Below are 20,473 nucleotides of genomic sequence, written 5' to 3'. Positions count from 1 at the left end.
CGAATCCCCAATTGCTAGGGAAACATGCTAATCACTGGAAAAGGCAATTTATAATGCATGTCACCTTTAAATGAGGTAATATGGGCGGAACATGTGCTCCTTTCTATGCAAATGAGCCTCATCGCAAAATTAAAAAAAAACGCTGCACAATCCATTCTTTGTGAATTCGCCCATATGTCTTTTATAAAAGGATCTTGTATTGTAGCAGTTACTATTTCAAGGCAAATCATTTCCACTGCTGGGCAATTAGAAATATGTTGGCCTACAGTTGATGCACCTATTCTGAGGAGAAACTTGATCATCTATGAATTTGATCATTGTTGGTTCGGTTACACCAGTCTGAAACTCCATGGTGGACCACAAATCAGTTACTGCTTCACTCATTTGAATAGAATCCAGGAATACACTTCTCTCCCTGTAAAAAACAAGCCTTTTGGCACAACTCTTGGCCTAGTTTAAGTGTTTAATCATTGACATCTATTCACAGGGCTTTGTGGAGACTTGAGATGGAATTTCTTTGCATTAGTAAGTAATCCAAGGAGGCTGCCACAGTGGTTAGTAGGGGTGGGAATCACCAGTTTCATCACTATACGATATATTCTTTGGACAACGATACGATATTTGCCGATATCACAAAGTCTGCCACGATACGATACGATACAATTCGATTCAGGTGCCTGTGATCAATATGTGACGATATTATATGCCCATTTATCACAATCAGTAACATTTAGACTCAATATCGGAGATATCATGACATTTTTATTTTAGAGCTCTTCCAGACATTTAAATGAAAAACAATCTATTGTTTTTAATACAAATAGACCTCCTGTTCACTGTAAATTGTTTTATGTTGCATGATGATCATGAATACATTTATTATGTATTGTATTTTTTTATGTTTAAATATCAACATTATCTGTCCATCCTCAGTACATTTACTATAAATATACTATACTTCATCTGGTCTTTGCACACGCACACACACAGAAAGGGAGAATGCCTGCCCCTCCACCCCCCCTTTCTCAGTCCCCACTCTGCTGTTCTATCAGTCTATGGCTCTGATCAGGGTTAGCTTGTTGTTAGCTTACGCTAACGTAACGTTAATTGCGGTCTTTAACGCGACGTGGGCATAAAGGAATGGCGAGGATTGCAAAACATGTTAGATGCATTTGACCCGTTGCGGAATAAAACAGCAGGGACTTGTTTTGGGTCGCAAAATAGGCACACTAGCCTTGCTCTGTTGCAATGTCTGCGTTTCCGACGCTACTGGTGTGCTGTTGAGCCGAGCGGATACGACTCTCCACGGTGAAAGAATAGCCCTGTTTTTCAATGTGTACATAATGTAAATATCTGTAGATGACAGCATCTACTCTGACGGATCTATAGAGGAACAGCAGCTTTCATTTGTGGGATTTTTCAAGTTAGACTGGGGAGCCACAGACAGACAGAGCGGAGAGCAGATAAGGACTTGGGCTGTGCGCCAAGGTCATTGCAGAGAGAGAGCCTTTTGAATCATAGCAGCGTTAGTGTGTCAGGTGACAAGAGCGGCGTTGCCATGGCGTCGTGTCACTTAGTAATGAGAGAAGGGGCGTGGCTACGGGGATGGTCACCGGTTGCTAGGGGAAAGACTTATAGCTGTGAGTTCTTCTGGTTAGACTCAGAAACGAAGCGTAGACACGTAGACAGAGAGACCTCAGAAGCTAGAGGGTGGGGGAAGGGAAGCTGATGCGTAGGCCCCACCCTCCGGTTGCCATGAGCTAGCTTCGGCTAACAGGGAAGGCTTTTGGATAACACTAGGCCGCAACAATCACTGGGCTGATAAGAGAGAGAGATCATTAGAATAATGAATTCAATAGCAGTCAAAGACTTTTCAGAACGGTTTCCATCTTGTACAGAGTATGTTTATGAGAATAAACGTCAACATCCAGGAGAGGTATCCTGTTTCCAGTGTGTCGTTAACTATTTTGAGACGAATGCATCAACGGGGAAGATATCGTGCATCAGCTAGAGAATGAGTACAAGTTAAACACAACGCAGAAACTTCACAGAGCCACAGGTGACGAGGTAATTACTGGCTGATATCCCGAAAACCAACAACGGGATTTTCAAAATAAGAGTATCGCAATATGAATCGATCTTTTTACGTTTCATCGATCCTATTGGATCATTGATAATAGATCGATATATCGATCTGGATCGATGTATCGTCCCACCCCTAGTGGTTAGCCTACAAACTACTAGCCAGTTAAGCTAGGATAACCACTATGTGCTTGTTAAGGCGCTACGGTTCACTCGCTGCACGTTAATGTGTAGTTGACAAAGTGTCCACGGTAACTATGGCCAAAATTATAAATATGAATTAAGCGTGGATTGTGTAGGAATATCCTGATATCCCTGTGAAGGCACATCATGATGAACCTGTAACCGGCAGTGGCGTGCAGACAGAGATGGGGCCGAAAGGGGGGTTTGAGCCCCTACCCTTTTGCCCCAAGTGCCCATCCCAATCCCATCTCGTATTTTTTGTCAAATATGCACACTGGGTGTTGGTGGGTTAAGTGGCCTTTTTGTAGCTTACATATTCTTTTCTACATTTAGTACTGTAGATTTACTGTATATTTTAGAATGTATATACATATTTAGAATGTATATCCAAGACTGTATTTCTATTCTTATTTGTGATAAAAGTTTTTTTTATTAGCGAGCGATCTGTAGTGCTGAATTTCCTGCGGCAATAAAGTACTTCTATTCTATTCTAACGTGTTGAAATAAAGGTTTGAAATGAAAAACCGCCCTTAACACTATGTGTTACAAAGGGTCAGATTAAACCGAATATATATATTTATTGCTTGAGATCCCTTGTATAATATTTGTATATCGTTTGATATCCCTTGTATATTCTTTGTATATATACACGGAATATCCCTTTACCTGGGTACAAGCCAGACCATAATATTCGTTCTCCTATTGGACAGCGACCCCTAGGCGCCAACGGCCATACCCCCAATTAGGGCTGGGCGATATGACCAAAAACGTTATCGCGATAAAATTATAAAATTATTTTCATATAATTCGATATCGATAATTATCGTCGATATAATGTCTGTCAAGTTTCATTAACTTCTAATATGCTGCTGCGAATGTCTCAAGTCGAGTTGATGTCGTCATCAGTCCTCGCACGTTAGCAGTTAGCCGACAAGCGGAGTATCTCATGACAATAAATATGACACTAAAATACTCTCTTCCGCCACAATATATTGAAACGACGTCCACTCCCACACTACTATAATTGTGGCCTCAGAATTCAAAACACACACATACTCGGCACGTAAATATATAAAACAGTGCCGTGCAAGCTAGTTAACCTAGCCAGCCTGTTGCTTCTACGCGGTGTATTCCATGACAATGTGCTAAATATCACACTAAAATACTCTCTTCCGCCACAATATATTGAAACGACTTCCACTGTATACCCCCACTACTATAAACGTGGCCTCAGAATTCACCACACACACATACTCGGCACGTAAATATATAAAACAACGCCGTGCAAGCTAATTAGCCTAGCAAGCCTTGTTGTTGAGTGAGTCCTACCGCTCTGGGTCTCCTTCCGGGTCGCCCGCCTCCGTCGCTCTCGGCCATCTCCTTCACTGATTGGTTGTTAGCTGTTGTGCGTAGCACGTCATCACGTAAGGTTGGTTGTTGTTAGTGAGTGTGATGAGCCGAGGCTGAACGGAGCCAAGCTTGGAAAATCGATATATCGAAACTTTGCGACCACGTTTCATGTTTATTTCGAGGAAATAATTTATCGCGATAGTTATCGTTATCGTTTTATCGCCCAGCCCTACCCCCAATGGCAAGTTCAAAGGCAACGCCAAGGCATGTCTCAACATGTCCAGGTTTGCGCAGTAATACGAGACAGAACTGAGGTTGGCACTAGATTATTCACCTTACGTATAAATACGTCGCAGGTGGATACAGCAGTGGTCTTATCCTAAACGTTGAAGCCTTCACCACGAGACAACGTGCCGTGAAGTGGGCCTCTTTGCCCCTGAATAGAGCCTTGAGAACCGCGTGCGAATATATAGCTAAAGTGTCAGAGTTTAACGCAGTATCGTTGAGTTCGACTTATTCTAATGTGAAGTAATAGTCTATCATTTATAGTGTATCGTGCGGCTACCGTTCTTCAGTGACCAGCATTACCACCGGTTCGTCGTACCTATAGCTAGTGCACTTATCCAGGCTGGGCGGCCTAAACTCGTGCCACCACCCGAGGAGTCCTAGACGAGAACCGTTGGATATGTACACCGGAGAACCTACACCGGCGAATGCACAGCCTTTTCTGGCTGGATTATATTGCTTTGGTACCGTGACTGCTGGAGCAGAGAACCGTCTACCCCACTATCGTGTGGGATCTACCCCTGTGAGGAGCACCCTCGAGCCCGCCTCTAGGACCAGAGGCTGGCTAGCTTTCATCCATGCTGTCGGGCATACTGGATTATAGCTGTTGCTTTGTCTGCGGACCAAGGGAGTACTGCACTGGCTCCTGTATCTGGAGCCTCGTTATTCCGCGTTGACCCAGACTTTGCACCCGAACATTCCTCTACCCTGCCGGCTTACAACCGGAGGGAACCCCCCAGTGTCTCCAGCTGACTACTAGTGTGCCTTATGTAATTGCTATGCTACACTGCTACAGGTGGCGTCAGTTATACCCATCTTACTATCCTCATGGACTTACGCTCTTGACCTACTTTAAGTGTTCTTCGCCTTACAAGCGCAAGTATAATTCTCAATCTGTAACCTACCGTTGCTTGCTCTAATAATAATAAATCCCTCTAACTAGAACTTTATGTGTCATTGCCGTATTCTTGTGTGGGTGTTCACCAGATATATTCATGTACTGTATGGCCAGTAATTAAAGTACATAACTAAGTAGTGGTTTAATAATACCATACTCTCAATACAGTCAGGGAATTGTACCCCTCAGTTACACTATGGGTGCCGGCCAGAAATCCGGAAAATGACTGTGGATTGCCAGCGCTATTTGTCTATGGAGAAATTCCCCTTCTTTGCAGGGCTATAACTTTTTAAACTCTATTGCTACATTGCCATTATTAGGGCCCATTCAAAGTCCTATATGTATTGTTCATTGTGTAGCAACGTTAAACTTTTTCATTCACATATTCATAGTAAAGTATGGTCTAATGTATAAGTATGTTTTCATCTCTTTCTGCAGCTTTCTCCAGAACGTGATATATAGCCCCAAATGCATTATATTGATGATGAAATACAGTTTGATGGCAATCGGGGCGATATAAAAAATTTCAATTGGACGTACTTCTAGAATGATCTACATATGATCTGATGATGACCGGATGGGCGGGGGATCGTTTATAATTCCGTGGGCAGCGTTATATCATTCATCTAGTGTGGGTGATATGTTCATCATAACAGTTTATATGGAATACGATCAAAAATAACGCTGAATCTTACCGTATCCTCCTCGCGCCGTTGGGCGATGAGCGTGGAACAGTCATTTACCTATTATGGTATGTAGAAATATCGGGTCCATTTCCAGCTTGTATAATAGTATATATGTCCAAATCATGTTGTTTATCGAGTTATTGGCAATCGATCGCTATGTATTGTGTCGAGATCGAGTCCCGGTAGCCAAACAGAGTGCCCGGAAGTAATACGGCCGACCAGCACAACCTCCATAGCACTTCCTGTTTGGCGATTGCGCCGATCGGCCACCAGATGGCGCTCCTGAACCGCCAGAGAGCTCAGTGGGTCCTCCTGGTGGATCTCAGGCCAGAGGAGGGGAAATATGAATCCGATCGCAGATTTTTGAAATATTGATATAAGGACGCTGTAAAGCGTCCTCCGGCAACTTGAGCATGGCCGGGAATGACGCTTTTAAGCGTTTTCCGGCAGTCAAAGTGTTAATACAGCGATACAATAGAAAAACACAGATAATCTGTATGATGCAAAAACGAACTCAAATTTTATTTACTGCCATCAAGCCACTTTCCCCAAAGTCCACGGTAAAAAAAAAAATAAAAACGTAATGAAGACCGACCTCTTTATGCTTCTCCATGCTGGCGTAGAGCTTCTGGGACAGGTCGTTGCCACCATTCTGCATTCCAGGTTTCTTCTTATTGGCTCGGCTGATGCTGCTCTTGTTTTTGTTGGTCTTCTTGTTGTTCTTCTTCTTGGCGTTCTTGCCGTCGCCGGGTGTCCCCTGTAGAACAGAGACAGACAAGTGGCAAAGTAGAACATAATTACAGGACTTGCTGACTGAAGGAAAGGGAGACATCCACTATAGGCAGTAGTGGGAGGTGGAATAATGTCCTGTTTCATGTTGTTCTAACCTCGGGAGGTTCGCAGGCGGCCGTGTTCTCCTCCTTCTTCCTCTCCTCCTCCTCCTGCTCCAGCTCCTTGATGCTCTCCTCCAGAACGTTGGGCCAGAAGTCGCCCTCGAAGTAGGGCAGCTCGTTGGCGCTGGTCACGCGGTCCTCCGTCGCCTGCTTGAAGATGTCCTGAAACAAGACACACACAAAAATTCACATGTCTATTCTGGCACAAAGATTACGCTTGATGGAACGTGTTCAATTGTAAAGTCCTAAGTATTCCAATGGGGTGCTGTCAGTGCCAGCTGAGTGTGAGGATCAAAGTGTTTAGACTAGATCTCTTTTACAGTAAGCCTCGCGTCAGATCTGCCCTAGCCCACCTTGTAGTCGTGCAGGATCCTCTCTGCGAAGGCCTTGTCCAGCATCTTCCTGTACCACTCCTGCAGCCTCTTGGGCTTGGGGATCTTCTGGTCGGCAGGGTGGCAGTGGAAGATGTAGTCGTCCCCTTCGCTGGGTGGACACGCCCAGATGTGGCCCTGGGTGTACCTGCGGAGAAAAGACAATTCAGTGGCGGCCTCCCAAGACGGCCCTGGAGGAAGTGGGACCTGATGCACGCTGACTGCAACAGGGAAAACTGAGGTAGCTCAGAACATGTGTGTGTGTGAGTGAGTCAAGTCAATAGTTTTATTTGTCATGGCATACAAGTATACAATGAAATGCGGGGGGTCTTGCCCGCAACGATTGTGCATAATACAATAGTAATATAGTAATAACAATAGTATATAATGGTAGTGTCTGGTTAGGAGCGAGTGATCATGGATGGATTATCCAATGGGGGGTCCGGGAGGGGGGGGTACGAGCTAGAGCATATGTGTGTAGGGTATTAGATAGCAGGTATTAGGGGTATATCCTGTATAAAACATTTAACTAAATGGTGATTTCATTGGATGTGCACTGTTAATTAATGCTTGTATATCTTATCTTGTGTTGTCATGTTTGTTTATGCGTTTGTTTAAAAAATAATAAAAAAATAAAATACAAAAAAAAAATAATAACAATAGTAATATATAATAGGAATCCAATAGGACGACATTGTGCAATAAAACAGGTAAACAAAGTAGGGCATATCGGTATATGTACATGAGTTATTTACAGAGCATGGTAGGACATGCTAGGTCCTGTGGTAGTGCAATACATACACTGTTAGCTACGGATGAGGCACTGGGTCTTTTTTTTTTTTTTTTTTTTTAACTTTGACCAGTCAGCTGGTTCTTTTTGGGTTTATCGCTTTTTTCTCTGGTCAAGTATGACCGACAGAAACAGGTTGAATGGGGGTACAGATGGGGGGAAAGACACTCTGAGAAAATACGGCTTGTCCGGGAGTCGAACTCGCTACCCCAGATCCGTGACGCGCACGGTTGTCCCCGACGCCGAAATAGCGTTGGAGGTACGCGGTGAGCTACTGGAGCTCCCCGAGGCACTGGGTCTTTATGTACACTGCTATACAATGCTATACAATCTCAAGTTATACTATTCTTTTTTTTTAACAAATGTTTTTTATTTTCTCTTTTCTTTACATGAAACAAGACAAACAATACAGTAACAGTAATAAATCAACAATAACTCACAGGACAACAGAAATAATAATAACAATAATGACAGTCCAGTAATTAAATCAGAATGAAAATAGACTAAAAGACATAAAAATAATAAATACAATACCATGGACACTCGCTCGCTCTCTCCCCCCCCACCCCCTCAGGACCCCAACATGGGCTATACATCCACTACTTCATTCAAATCAACCCCAGAAAACTCCAAATTTATATGCGTTCCTTTATCTTATCCACCACAGCTACCCAGACTGCGATGCTGGTTTCATTAACACCTAAAATTCACGCAGTAGATATCTCTAGATAAATCACATCGAGATAGGTGAGAATCCATACCTTCGGGCACATTTTATCCGGTTGAATCCAGCGTGACGCTATCAACTATACTATTCTTAAAGTGACCTTTCCTTTTGTAAAGTGACCATAAGTGTGAGCGTGTGCAGCATGAGTATGTGTGTGCTCATGTTAAAGTGGCTGCTAGTGTGTGAGCGTGTACAGTGTGTGTGTTGTGTGTGTGTTCATGTGTGCTTGTGTGTGGAGAGTTCAGTGTTCAAGGCTCTGATGGCCTGGGGGAAGAAGCTGAGCCGAAGTCTCTCTGTCCTAGTTGCTGGTGTTCGCAGGCGTTTGCCTGACCGCAGCAGCTTGATCAGGCTGTAGTTGGGGTGGTGAGGGTCTTTCATTATTCTGCAGGCTCTGGATTTGCACCTCTTGTTGTATAGGACCTGCAGGGGTGGTAGTGCAATACCCGTGGTACGCTCGGCTGAGCGCACCACTCTCTGTAGGGCCTTCTTGTCCTGTGCCGTGCTGTTTCCATACCAGGCAGTGATGTTTCCAGTCAAGATGCTCTCTACAGCTCCGGAGTAGAAGGACTGGAGTATCTTCCCAGATACTCTGAACTTCCTTAACTGTCTCAGGTGGTAGAGGCGCTGCTTTGCCTTTTTTACGACTGAGTCTATGTGATGTCCATGTCAGAGCCTCTGAGATGTGGACCCCCAGGTACTTGAAGCTGCTCACCCTGTCCACGGTAGCCCCGTTTATCCTCAGTGGTGAGTGAGTGAGTGAGTGAGAGACACACAGAGACAGAACGAGATGGAGACACATATAGACAGAAAGAGATGGACACATACAGAGACAGAGAAGGACAGAAAGAGAGAGAGAGACAGACAGAGAGACAGAGATATAATTGAAGAAGGAGATAATACGGGGGAACAAGACTCACCCTAGTTTCTTTACATATTCCAGATAGCCAATAAGGATCTCGTGGTAGACTGCCGTCCGTAGCAACCGAGGTTTGAAGAAGTGAATACTGTCAAGGTACGATATGTAAACCCGTCTGAGGAAGGAAGAGACGAGGTATCGGGTTAATGCCAGGAAGAAATGTACATGAGTACATGCCATCTCATCTCCAGCAGAATCTCTCCCTCTGGTACGTAGTACGCACCTGGTATTGGGGAACGGGGCTTCAGAGCCGTACTCCTGCACATGCATGCCAAAGAAGCACACGTCCACACCGTCAATCTCCTCGAAGGCGAAAAGTGCTTTGGTTCTGTAGGGGAAGGTCTCTGACATATCGCCCGTGTCCACAAATCTGGCATGGAGAGAAAGAACAGCAACGTTTGACATGAATGAGCAGTCTATTGCAGACAGCCAGAGAACTAATGGCCTTGAATCAATAAACCTACACCCCAGGATTGGGACAAAGACCATTGTCTTTGATCTTGTGTGGGTAAATAGTAAATGTCACCGTGAGAGAGCCACAGGGTGTGTGTGCGTCAACAACGGTACCGACACAAGACTGAACATAAAAGCGTCACATAACTCCTCAGCTGGTAGACCCTAGCTGGTGAAAATAGTAAATACCATAGGCCAGAAAACAAAAGCTCGCCATATGGGTGCGACGTAATGTAAAGATGTGAAATTACTTTGTTATTATTAGACTACGATGGCGCGAAGCTGCAATATTCAGTCGATCGTTTGGAAAGTGCAACGTTTATAATCTTTTCCTCAAACCGAGCTACGCAATCCGACACGTGATTGCATGACCTGCCAGGCCAAAATGAGGCTTCCTATGGGTTTCCCCTAATTGAAGGTCACTTCATTTTTGCATGACAAGTCACCTGCACATGCAATCGCGTGTCAGATTGCATAGCTCCGTTTGAGAAAAAGCCATATGCAAACAGCGCTGTGGGATTATAAACATTGCACTTTACAAACGATCGACTGGATATTGCAATTTCGCAGCATCAGCGTTATAATAAATTAAGCCAACAGAGTAATTTCACGACCAATTGGCGAGCATTTGTTTTCTGGCCTATGGTATTACCAGCTAATGACTCCTAATCTCACTATGGAGTTGAACAAGGCCAGTTAGGGGATTTATATAAATAACACCAACAATAATCTAGTCCATGATTCCAGATTTTATTTTGCCACAGATGAGCATGTGGCCGTGTTTATCAAAAAGGCAATAATGGTTATCTGCTAAGCGCTTGTCTAAAAACCCTGATGTCCTCCACCATCTGAAACGGTTGCTCTCACCTGGCTTTCATGCCAGGCTTGACCTCCGTCGTCTTGTCGGAGCTGGCCACCACTCGCACAAACACCTCTCCTGCTTCTGGGTGGTTCTGCCTCTTCAAGTACTTATTCACACGGTCCTCTATGTACATTCCCAACCGAGTAGACTGCAACCCTACACACACACACACACACACACACACACACACACACACACACAGCAGCAATTAGTTAACACAGTTCAGAAAGGTCACAATTCAAGGGCGGTCGGTGGCGTAGCAGAGATTGCGCTCGTCACCAATGCAAGAGGCTGCGGTCTCGACTCCCGGAGTCAGCATTGCCCTGCGGCTTGGGCCGGTCGTCATACTAACTCGTTTGGCTGAGTTAGGGGGAGGGAAGTCGTGGGTGGTAATCTTGTGGACAGCGACGCCTACAGGTCAGGTCTGGGCGCCTGCTCAGCGAAAGGCAGGAAATGGTGAAGGCAGCGTGACCTCCCATGCGTTACACTTCACCAATTAGAGTCCTCGCTGCCAGGTGAAAAGAGAGCCGCTGGCTGTCTCCGCATGTGTCGGAGGAAGCATGTGGTGGTCTTCAGGGTTCCCTTGTACCGACCAGTAGGAGGAACATGCGCACAACAACCAGGTAGGGGAGGGGGGGAATTGGCATAACGACTAAATTGGGATGGGGAGAAAAAACAGAAAATCAGGCGGAGAAAAAGAGGATACAAAAAAGAAGAAAAAAAGAAAGGTCACAATTCTTGCCTTCATTCCAGCGGACATGTTTTATGCATGACATGAGATTTAATCCAAGTTAACGTTAACCCCAATAATTGGAAGGCATGGAAAGGTCTCTAGGACGACAAATACCAGAGGAACTGCAAGGAAACAGCTACTACTGCAGGAACTATATATATATATATATATATATATATATATATATATATATATATATATATATATATATATATATATATATATATATATACAATGTACAGGTGATTAAACTGGGTATAAAATATAGAAATTAGTACTACTGAGTAGTATAGTGCAAATCAAATGTATGTACAGAGTTGTAGTATTAATATGTACAGTAGGGCTGCACGATTTTGGGAAATAATCTAATTGTGATACAATTTGCGATTATAATTTTTTTTTAAGCAGCCCCACAGAAGTTTATTGTAAAATGCGGCTTGCATCTGGCCTACGCGGTGGGTCTGTTCAGGACACCAAGCCTGAAAATGTTTCTTTTTACCTGGGAATCAATACCGGTACCCAACGGTACCTTTTTTTCTGTACTTTACTCTCCCTCACACAATCTAAAACCCCTTACCTCCCTCTCCCAAACCGATCTTGTATCTAATTTTTTTTTGCGATTTGATAATTGCATCATTCCAAATCGCGATTTCGATTTAAAATCGATTAATCGTGCAGCCCTAATGTACAGTGATACAGGTATACATAACTATGGTAGTACGTCATACTGACCAGCAGCGTAACTAGTAAGAGAAGTTAAGGGATATGTACAGATATATAGATATAGTATCTACAGATATGTAAAAAGGATTACGGTAGGTAAATGCAGACAGATGTATATATGTTAAGAATAAATATATATATACATACATGGTATTTACAGCATTATTGTACATGCCATCATACAGAGTTATATGCTATATGCAGGTGGAGGTATATAGAAGGATTGTATGCAGGTATATTCAGACAGATATGGATATATGTGATAAATATATAAATGTATATACAGCACTAAACTGCACAACAGGAACTAAATCGGCGGCGACAGGCTACAAGGGTAATAAACTAGGAACAGAGGTGGTGGTTACTAACTTTTGGCAGAGAACTTGTTGTCTTTCCGCGTCTTGCCACTTTTCTTCAGACAGTTGTCGCAGATTAATCTGGAGAAAAAGCACCAATCCAGGTTATTAACGGTCGTTACCACGGCAACAGCATATGCAACAGTGCCGTTCTCCTTATCTGGACAGATGTGGTTGATGAGGACTTACCCGGACGGCCAGATGACGTCATAATGAAGAACACAGATCTGGTGCATCTTCCGTCCGCAATCTTTACATTCAACAAACCTGAGGAGGGGAAGAAAAGGGTTTCAATTAACCCCTGGTTGCCTCTGGCTCTGATATTGGTTGTTTAGTGTATTTGTGTAATTAGTTGTTTTTTGTATTCATGTGCAACTTTTGTATTCCTTGGCTGCAGCTCGTCTTGGCCAGGTCTCACTTGAAAGATATTTGTAATCTAAATGTGACTTTCCTGCTTAAATAAAGGTTATAATAATTAATATAATAAATAAAATAAAAAAACATCTTCAAATGCAGAAACGGGTTGTGTTTCCCAGTGGCCATCATTTGACCCGCTGCCATTCCGCTCCTGAGGCAGAGACGAAGCTGTCCGGTCAGTTTTAGGGGCGCAAAGCGATGCATGCAAGCCTCGGTAGGAGGAGTGAAGAATATTTAGGAATTGTGCCTCCAGTATACTCCACTCTGTGTACGATTGGATGAACAGCATTGCAAAACAAGAGCAAAACAATTTTCTATTGGCATGTCGTCTCTTGGGACCCAGAGCCTGAAAACATCCAGCAGGTGGCGTTTCTGAGCAGCCTTGGATACACCAAGACCTCAATGATTGATGCAGGAACAAGGGGAAAAAGGGGAAACTTTGCAAGGAAAGCAGTAAAATATGGAAACATTTGTGGTCGATATGAGGCTGGGTACCGTTAGTCTCAACCGGTGAAGTTAGTCGGATATTCTGAAAATGTTCTACTCAAGAGAAACTGTACGTATGCGTTTGTGTACATTTAACTTAATTTCAAGTCATTATTTCAACTCGTAAGACCCTGAGGTTACCCTAATTTACATCAACAATGAGCTTACAAAACAAGATAACATTTATAAGCAATGTCATACATATATATAGGTACAATAAACAATAAAAAATCTGTTAAATGCAGCAAAGGAAGGAAGAACCTTCAGCTTCAGAGTCAGTTGGAGGGCATTCCAGGTGTTGGAAGCGTCAAAGGAAAAAGCAGTGTTTCCTAGTTCAGAGCAAACTGGAGGAACAACCAACCAGTTATTTGAAAGTGTAGAAGATTCCATTCCAACAGTGTTGTGACGTAAGAGGGAAGTTTACCAATAATGGCTTTAAAGATAAACAAATAGTGAAATACCAATGATAGTTACGCCTTTCAACCAGAGAAGGCCATCCAACCTTTTCATAAAGGACACAGTGGTGGGTATCATATCTGTCACCAGCAATAAATCTGAGAGCAGAATGATGGACGAGTAGAGTTGAAGCCGCAGCATAACTTACGGTTCAGAGTCTAGTGTGTCGTTCTTCTTTCTTTCAAACTGGTCTTTTGAAATCATTCTGGAGAGACATGGGAGGGAGAGGGGAGAGGAGTTGGAACAAAGAGCAACACAGAGTCATTACATTTCTACTTTCCTTCCCCACCAGTTAGTTAATCCGTTATACGATGAAGTGAATATGAGTCAGAGGACCTGGATGAGCATGAGAATTATAGAATAGAATAGAAGTACTTTATTGATCCCGAGGGAAATTCAGCACTACAGAAGATCGCTCACAGTAAACATTTAGGTAGTCAAAAAATCTAAAATAAGAATAAAAATAGCCGGGGATAGACATTCTGAGATATGTATATACATTCTAAAATATACAGCCAAAAATACACAGTAAAATGTACGGTAATAAGTGTAAAATGTAGATTTAAAAAGTCCAGGAAGATTATTATATGACAGAAGAGTTGTACTGTCACTCTGTGCTCAGTGAGGCGCAGTGAGGCGCAGTGATGCGTTATGAAGGCTGACGGCAGCTGATCTTACGTCTGTGGCTGTGCAGGGTCGTCCCCCAATGTCACGCTCTCTCCCTGGATCTCGTTGAAGCACTTCTCGCAGAAATGATACCTGTAGGAGAAACACACTCTTCAGTGTAGAGTCCAACAGACCACACAACACACCACGTTGTACAGACACCAAGTCCTTCAAATAGCAAAAGATAAATCAGTAGATATTTAACATGTCAGTTTTCATCTGTGGTTTAATCCGTCTTTTGATTGCATTGGTTTGTTGTTTTGTAAAACACTTAACCGTTTTGAAAAGAGATGAATTATTTATTAAATATAATATATTATATTATCATTACTACGACTAGAACTACTATTATTAGTACAACTATTACATGTGTATTAGTAGTATGTTAGATATACAACTACTATTCCATGTGGGAATCCCCACACTGCAGTCCATCATCACACTACAGGCCATGCTGCCTGTCAGACTGTGTTCTATCTTTACAGCCATGCTGCCTGTCAGACTGTGTTCCATCATTACAGCCATGCTGCCTGTCAGACTGTGTTCCATCATTACAGCCATGCTGCCTGTCAGACTGTGTTCTATCATTACAGCCATGCTGCCTGTCAGACTGTGTTCCATCATTACAGGCCATGCTGCCTGTCAGACTGTGTTCTATCATTACAGCCATGCTGCCTGTCAGACTGTGTTCTATCATTACAGCCATGCTGCCTGTCAGACTGTGTTCTATCATTACAGCCATGCTGCCTGTCAGACTGTGTTCCATCATTACAGCCATGCTGCCTGTCAGACTGTGTTCCATCATTACAGCCATGCTGCCTGTCAGACTGTGTTCCATCATCACACTACAGCCATGCTGCCTGCCTGCCTGTCAGACTGTGTTCCATCATCACACTACAGCCATGCTGCCTGTCAGACTGTGTTCCATCATCACACTACAGCCATGCTGCCTGTCAGACTGTGTTCCATCATCACACTACAGGCCATGCTGCCTGTCAGACTGTGTTCTTTAATTACATATGTTGCACAGCACCATTCTATCTGTTGGGTATAACGACTTGGCTGTAGTTATGTGGTTTAGACAGCAGGGGGCGCAAGGAACACAGAAATGGAAATAATTTGCCTTCTTTCAGCAGAGAAGAAAATACAATCATTTGCCACACTGCTTGTGGCCTCAACCAGTGCATCACATTTTCAGCTGGCGTACAGGGGAGGGAGGGGGCAGTAACATTTCATTCTCAAAGTCCTTCAAATGGATGCCGAGCAAACCAGTGTTTAGCCCAACAAACCACCATGTCAGACACACAGTTCCCTAACCAACACAATCATATAGACCTCTTTTCCGTCAACTTCATCACCAAGACACACACACACGCACGTATAGCAACAGCAGTATATTTCTGCACCAGCCAATACATAGGAGATATAACAGGGTACTGGCCTCAAACCAAATAAAAAACAATGAAAATCTCAAATGTTATCAAAATCGATCACAGTCAATAATTGCATACAGATGTGGAAGTTGGACACATTTTACAATCTTCATCTTTGACATTTAGACTGTGGTGTTTAATGCCCTTACACACCTGGTTAGACTGTTGTTTAATGCCCTTACACACCTGGTTAGACTAGTGTTTAATACCATTGCACATCTGGTTAGACTGTGGTGTTTAATGCCCCTGCACACCTGGTTAGACAGGTGTTTAATGCCATTGCACATCTGGTTAGACTGTGGTGTCTAATGCCCCTGCACACCTGGTTAGATTGGTGTTTAATGCCCTTACACACCTGGTTAGACTGGTGTTTAATGCCCTTGCACATCTGGTTAGACTGTGGTGTTTAATGCCCCTGCACACCTGGTTAGACTGGTGTTTAATGCCCTTACACACCTGGTTAGACTGTGGTGTTTAAATCCCTTACACCTGGTTAGACTATTTTGTTGCCATTCTATTGCCAAAATCTATGCATCCCAATACACAGTAAGTGGTAAATTATATATGGCACAACGTACCCAATATTGTGTCAGATAACACACTGCCTGCAGGACCTCAGTATTATAAACACACTGCCTGCAGGATCTCAGTATTATAACACACTGTCTGCAGGACCTCAGTATTATAAGACACTGCCTGCAGGACCTCAGTATTATAAACACACTGCCTGCAGGACCTCAGTATTATAAACACACTGCCTGCAGGATCTCAGTATTATAACACACTGCCTGCAGGATCTCAGTATAATAACACACTGCCTGTAGGATCTCAGTATTATAACACACTGTCTGCAGGACCTCAGTATTATAACACACTGCTTGCAGGATCTCAGTATTATAACACACTGCCTGCAGGATCTCAGTATTATAAACACACTGCCTGCAGGATCTCAGTATTATAAACACACTGCCTGCAGGATCTCAGTATTATAAGACACTGCCTGCAGGACCTCAGTATTATAAACACACTGCCTGCAGGATCTCAGTATTATAACACACTGCCTGCAGGACCTCAGTATTATAAACACACTGCCTGCAGGATCTCAGTATTATAACACACTGCCTGCAGGATCTCAGTATTATAAACACACTGCCTGCAGGACCTCAGTATTATAGACTTTGTTTCAACTTGATGCCACAGATATTCTAAATGGAGACCCAGGTTCATTTCCTGATGCAGTGTTTGCAAATATTAATAACCGACAGGAAATCAATGAGTCCAGGCTGTTCCCACACAATCCCAGTGAAACAGTGTGGTTTTCTTTCTTTGCAAATGGACTATGAACTATTAATACGAGGCCTTGCAGCCGCCCCGTGGTATTTTCCAGAACCCAGTGTTGGTGTCAGTGTTGAGGATGAGCGGTTCAAGCTGATCGGTTAAACGTTGCTCTGAGTAAAACCATGATGAGGCCGAGCCGCGCTGTGCCAGGCCTATAATAATTATTTGAAATGTTATGATATTGTAAGAAAGGGGCAGGACTAGATAGCCTGTGCTTCCTTCTGCCTCTTCTCCAACTCATCCTTGTTTGTTTTTATACGGATGAAGACGGACTCATCTTTGTCTTTACGCCGATTTGCATGTTTGTTGTGTTCGGGATTTAAAAAAGAAAATACAAAAAAATTATATAATATCAATCCAATGCATTTCCTGTTCCACCTCTAGACGGATACACACCTGTTCTGGTAGCTGTAGTACGTGCCACCGGTGGGGATGGTGCAAAGCTGTTTGCCGTAGCAACAGAGGGTTTGAGGAGAGAACTCATACTGAAGATGGAAAAAACAGTGGACAAAAGAAGAGGTTACGGTCAACTATGCTGTTATATTCAAATACCGTTTTAATTATGCTCTTAACATTTGCATGTGTCTGGAAGGCAGAATTCATTACTGTATCTACAAAACCTTCCGTTTAATCATCTTCACTTTATTCATTTGCTTAGATTTTTAGAAGGTGTTGAACGAGCTTAGTGGCAGTTTTTCATGTCTGGTCATTTTTAGCATGGTGTTATTCACTGTCAAAGATGCAAAGAAAAATCATAATTTATATTCTCCTTTGTTTCATCACAATTTACTCAAGCCTAATAACAGACACAATATCTCCGACACTGGGAATACATTCCATGAGATCCATAGATGTCCCTAGATACCAAGAACATGCAAATGGACCTTGTAGTGGAGCAATCTTCCATTTACTTATGTATTTTTAGGCGGATTTTCAGAAAATAGGGCTAGGGCTTAACAGGTTAAAATGTATGAAATGTCTCTCTCTATTATGTTTTTACCTGGCATTTTTGCCTAGGGACTGCAGTTGAAAACCCAGTGTCACACTAGCCAGCTAACTCGGCATATTTACAGTGGTGGCACTCTGTCTCACTACTGTTGAATAATGTACACTGTCCCTATTCAAATAAACTATAAACTAAACTAAGATCTTTGAGACTGGATCATCTCAACAAAACGTAGGATTAGGACAGGGGTCGGCAACCTGATTTTAGCCTATCAGCCAAAAAAGATATTTTTTTCTCTTATTTTGGAGATCGATGTCATACTGTGACACTGAAATGAAAAAATATATTTCATCAACTAAAATATTTAGTCAACAAAAATATTTCATCAACTAAAATATACAGTACGTCACACCCCGCGCCTCTCCCTGCCGTCTGCAAGTGGCTAATCTTGAGTTTCCGACCCCCCAGTAAGCTAACCATGGATAAATCCAAAAAAAGGAAAGTCTGAGGAAAATAGAGGGTTTAATTCAGCCTGGACAGATTAATTTGCTTTCACGACTAACGATGCAGGCTTACCTGTATGCCTGATATGTGGTGCGAAATTTGCGAACAACGAAAATTTTACTTTTTATTTTATAGATTTTCCACAAATAAAGGAAGGACTCAAATAGAGCTGCATAGTTCAGGGTTTTATTTCAAAGTAGGTCTACAGATGCCAGTGTTTTTTCTCCTTTTCTGTGTTTTATTTCAAAGTAGGTCTACACATGGTAGTCTTTTTTCAAAGTGGACTACTTTTTATTTGATAAATGTTCCACAAATAAGGGAAGGACTCAAATATACCTGAATAGTTCAGGGTTTTATTTCAAAGTCGGTCTACAGACACCAGTGTTGTCTCCTCTTCTGTGTTTTATTTAAAAATAGGTCTACACAGCCAGTATTTTTTCTCCTCTTCATAAGAGTTTGAGGTTTTCCCTAACATGGGTCTCCCAGTCCCTCCGCTCTGCAGTAAACAGAAAATACATTTCCTGGTATCCCATTCCCACTTTATCCCATCAGGAGGGAGAGCTCCACACTGGAAAAATGGTCTGGCTAAAATAATAAAAACAAGTTTTCTCTCTGTGAGTGGATGTCTCGAGGGGATGACCAAAGTGGTGGACGTCTCGTGGTGATGGCCAAGAGGATACGATCCTCTCTACGTCGCCCCCATACCTCAAATGGATCCGAACGGAATACATATTCATATGCAAACGGCATATAACTGATATTTTTGGATCCGAGCCTTGACATTTAGCCGTTATCCTATTTTCATACTAGTGCTCGTTTCCCTATGCTTTTTCTTTTGTTGTTGCCGTTTTTAGCTCTATTCTATTTCAATCTTTCAAAAATGTTCTTATGTACCCCAGTTGCTATTGCATGTACATGTTTGTGTTTTATTAAACATATATACATACCAACTATTTCACCTGTTTTATTCTCCACCCATCGATCATCCATAGCAACACTACTATCACCGACATCGAAGAAGGGAGATCCCCCCTTGAATGGCCCTTCTAAGGTCTATCCTTCCCTCACTCACGCATCACCTTCTCCTCCCCATCCTTCCCTCACGCATCACCTTCTCCTCCCCATCCTTCCCTCACTCACCACCTTCTCCTCCCCATCCTTCCCTCACTCATCACCTTCTTCTCCCCATCCTTCCCAGACTCATCACCTTCTCCTCCCTTTCCTTCCCTCACTCACTCATCACCTTCTCCTCCCTATCCTTCCCAGACTCATCACCTTCTCCTCCCTTTCCTTCCCTCACTCACATCCTCCGTCCCCTCAGTCTCACCTTCCTGCCACAGCAATAGCCCAGGCCCTGCATGACGGGGTCGATCTCCGCCTCGAACACCTCGGCCAGCTTGGAGCAGTACTTGTAGACGCGGGACGTCTTGCGGTTGTACAGCCAGGCGTTGTTGAACATCATCCAGACGTCATCCACATACTGCCAGGGCTCCTGGTACTGCCCAGTGTCCAGCTTCCGCTTGACCGTGGACAGGTCTATGGGGGTCTTCACAATGTCAAAGTAGTCCTGGACAACGGATATGAATTAAGGTGTCAAATGATTTACTAGTAGATGGCAGACCCACTGTGAAATGCAAAAAAATAAATAAAAAAAGGCAGGCACTGCCGTGAATCAGGAAGTCTGAGCCTAGATCAAGTAAAGCATATAAGCACGGGAGCCTACAGCAAACATAGAAATGTCAGTATTACCAGTTGGAAATAGCAAGGCATACATTTCTGGCTTACAGAGACTGGATTTCAGTATTTACTGCATAAAAATCCTGTTATCAAGCATTTCTGTTAAAAACAGAAGCCAATAGGGAGGTGTAGTGGTTACGTCATTTTCGTTTTTTCTTGTTCCACCTTCTGTTCCATGCAAT

General features: G+C 43.1%; 1 protein-coding gene across 2 annotated transcripts in view; it reads right to left on the bottom strand.

The window, feature by feature from the left end:
* Nucleotides 1-20,473, bottom strand: part of crebbpa (CREB binding lysine acetyltransferase a) — a 305,190-nt gene that overhangs the window by 11,594 nt on the left and 273,123 nt on the right. For both annotated transcript variants that reach the window (XM_084318719.1, XM_084318720.1), the window contains 12 exons: nt 19,882-20,121; nt 17,501-17,589; nt 14,346-14,426; nt 13,816-13,872; nt 12,498-12,575; nt 12,322-12,389; nt 10,502-10,652; nt 9,405-9,551; nt 9,183-9,296; nt 6,731-6,896; nt 6,372-6,539; nt 6,080-6,241 (listed from right to left, as the gene is read on the bottom strand). In XM_084318719.1, the coding sequence (XP_084174845.1) occupies nt 6,080-6,241; nt 6,372-6,539; nt 6,731-6,896; nt 9,183-9,296; nt 9,405-9,551; nt 10,502-10,652; nt 12,322-12,389; nt 12,498-12,575; nt 13,816-13,872; nt 14,346-14,426; nt 17,501-17,589; nt 19,882-20,121 (1,521 nt within the window). The remainder of the gene's footprint in view (nt 1-6,079; nt 6,242-6,371; nt 6,540-6,730; nt 6,897-9,182; nt 9,297-9,404; nt 9,552-10,501; nt 10,653-12,321; nt 12,390-12,497; nt 12,576-13,815; nt 13,873-14,345; nt 14,427-17,500; nt 17,590-19,881; nt 20,122-20,473) is intronic.

This window comes from Notolepis coatsorum, assembly GCF_963971535.1.
Source record: "Notolepis coatsorum genome assembly, chromosome: 7".
Taxonomy (NCBI): Eukaryota; Metazoa; Chordata; class Actinopteri; order Aulopiformes; family Paralepididae; genus Notolepis; species Notolepis coatsorum.
The sequence above is the reverse complement of the archived record's forward strand: the minus strand, read 5'-3'. Positions and strand labels throughout refer to the sequence as shown.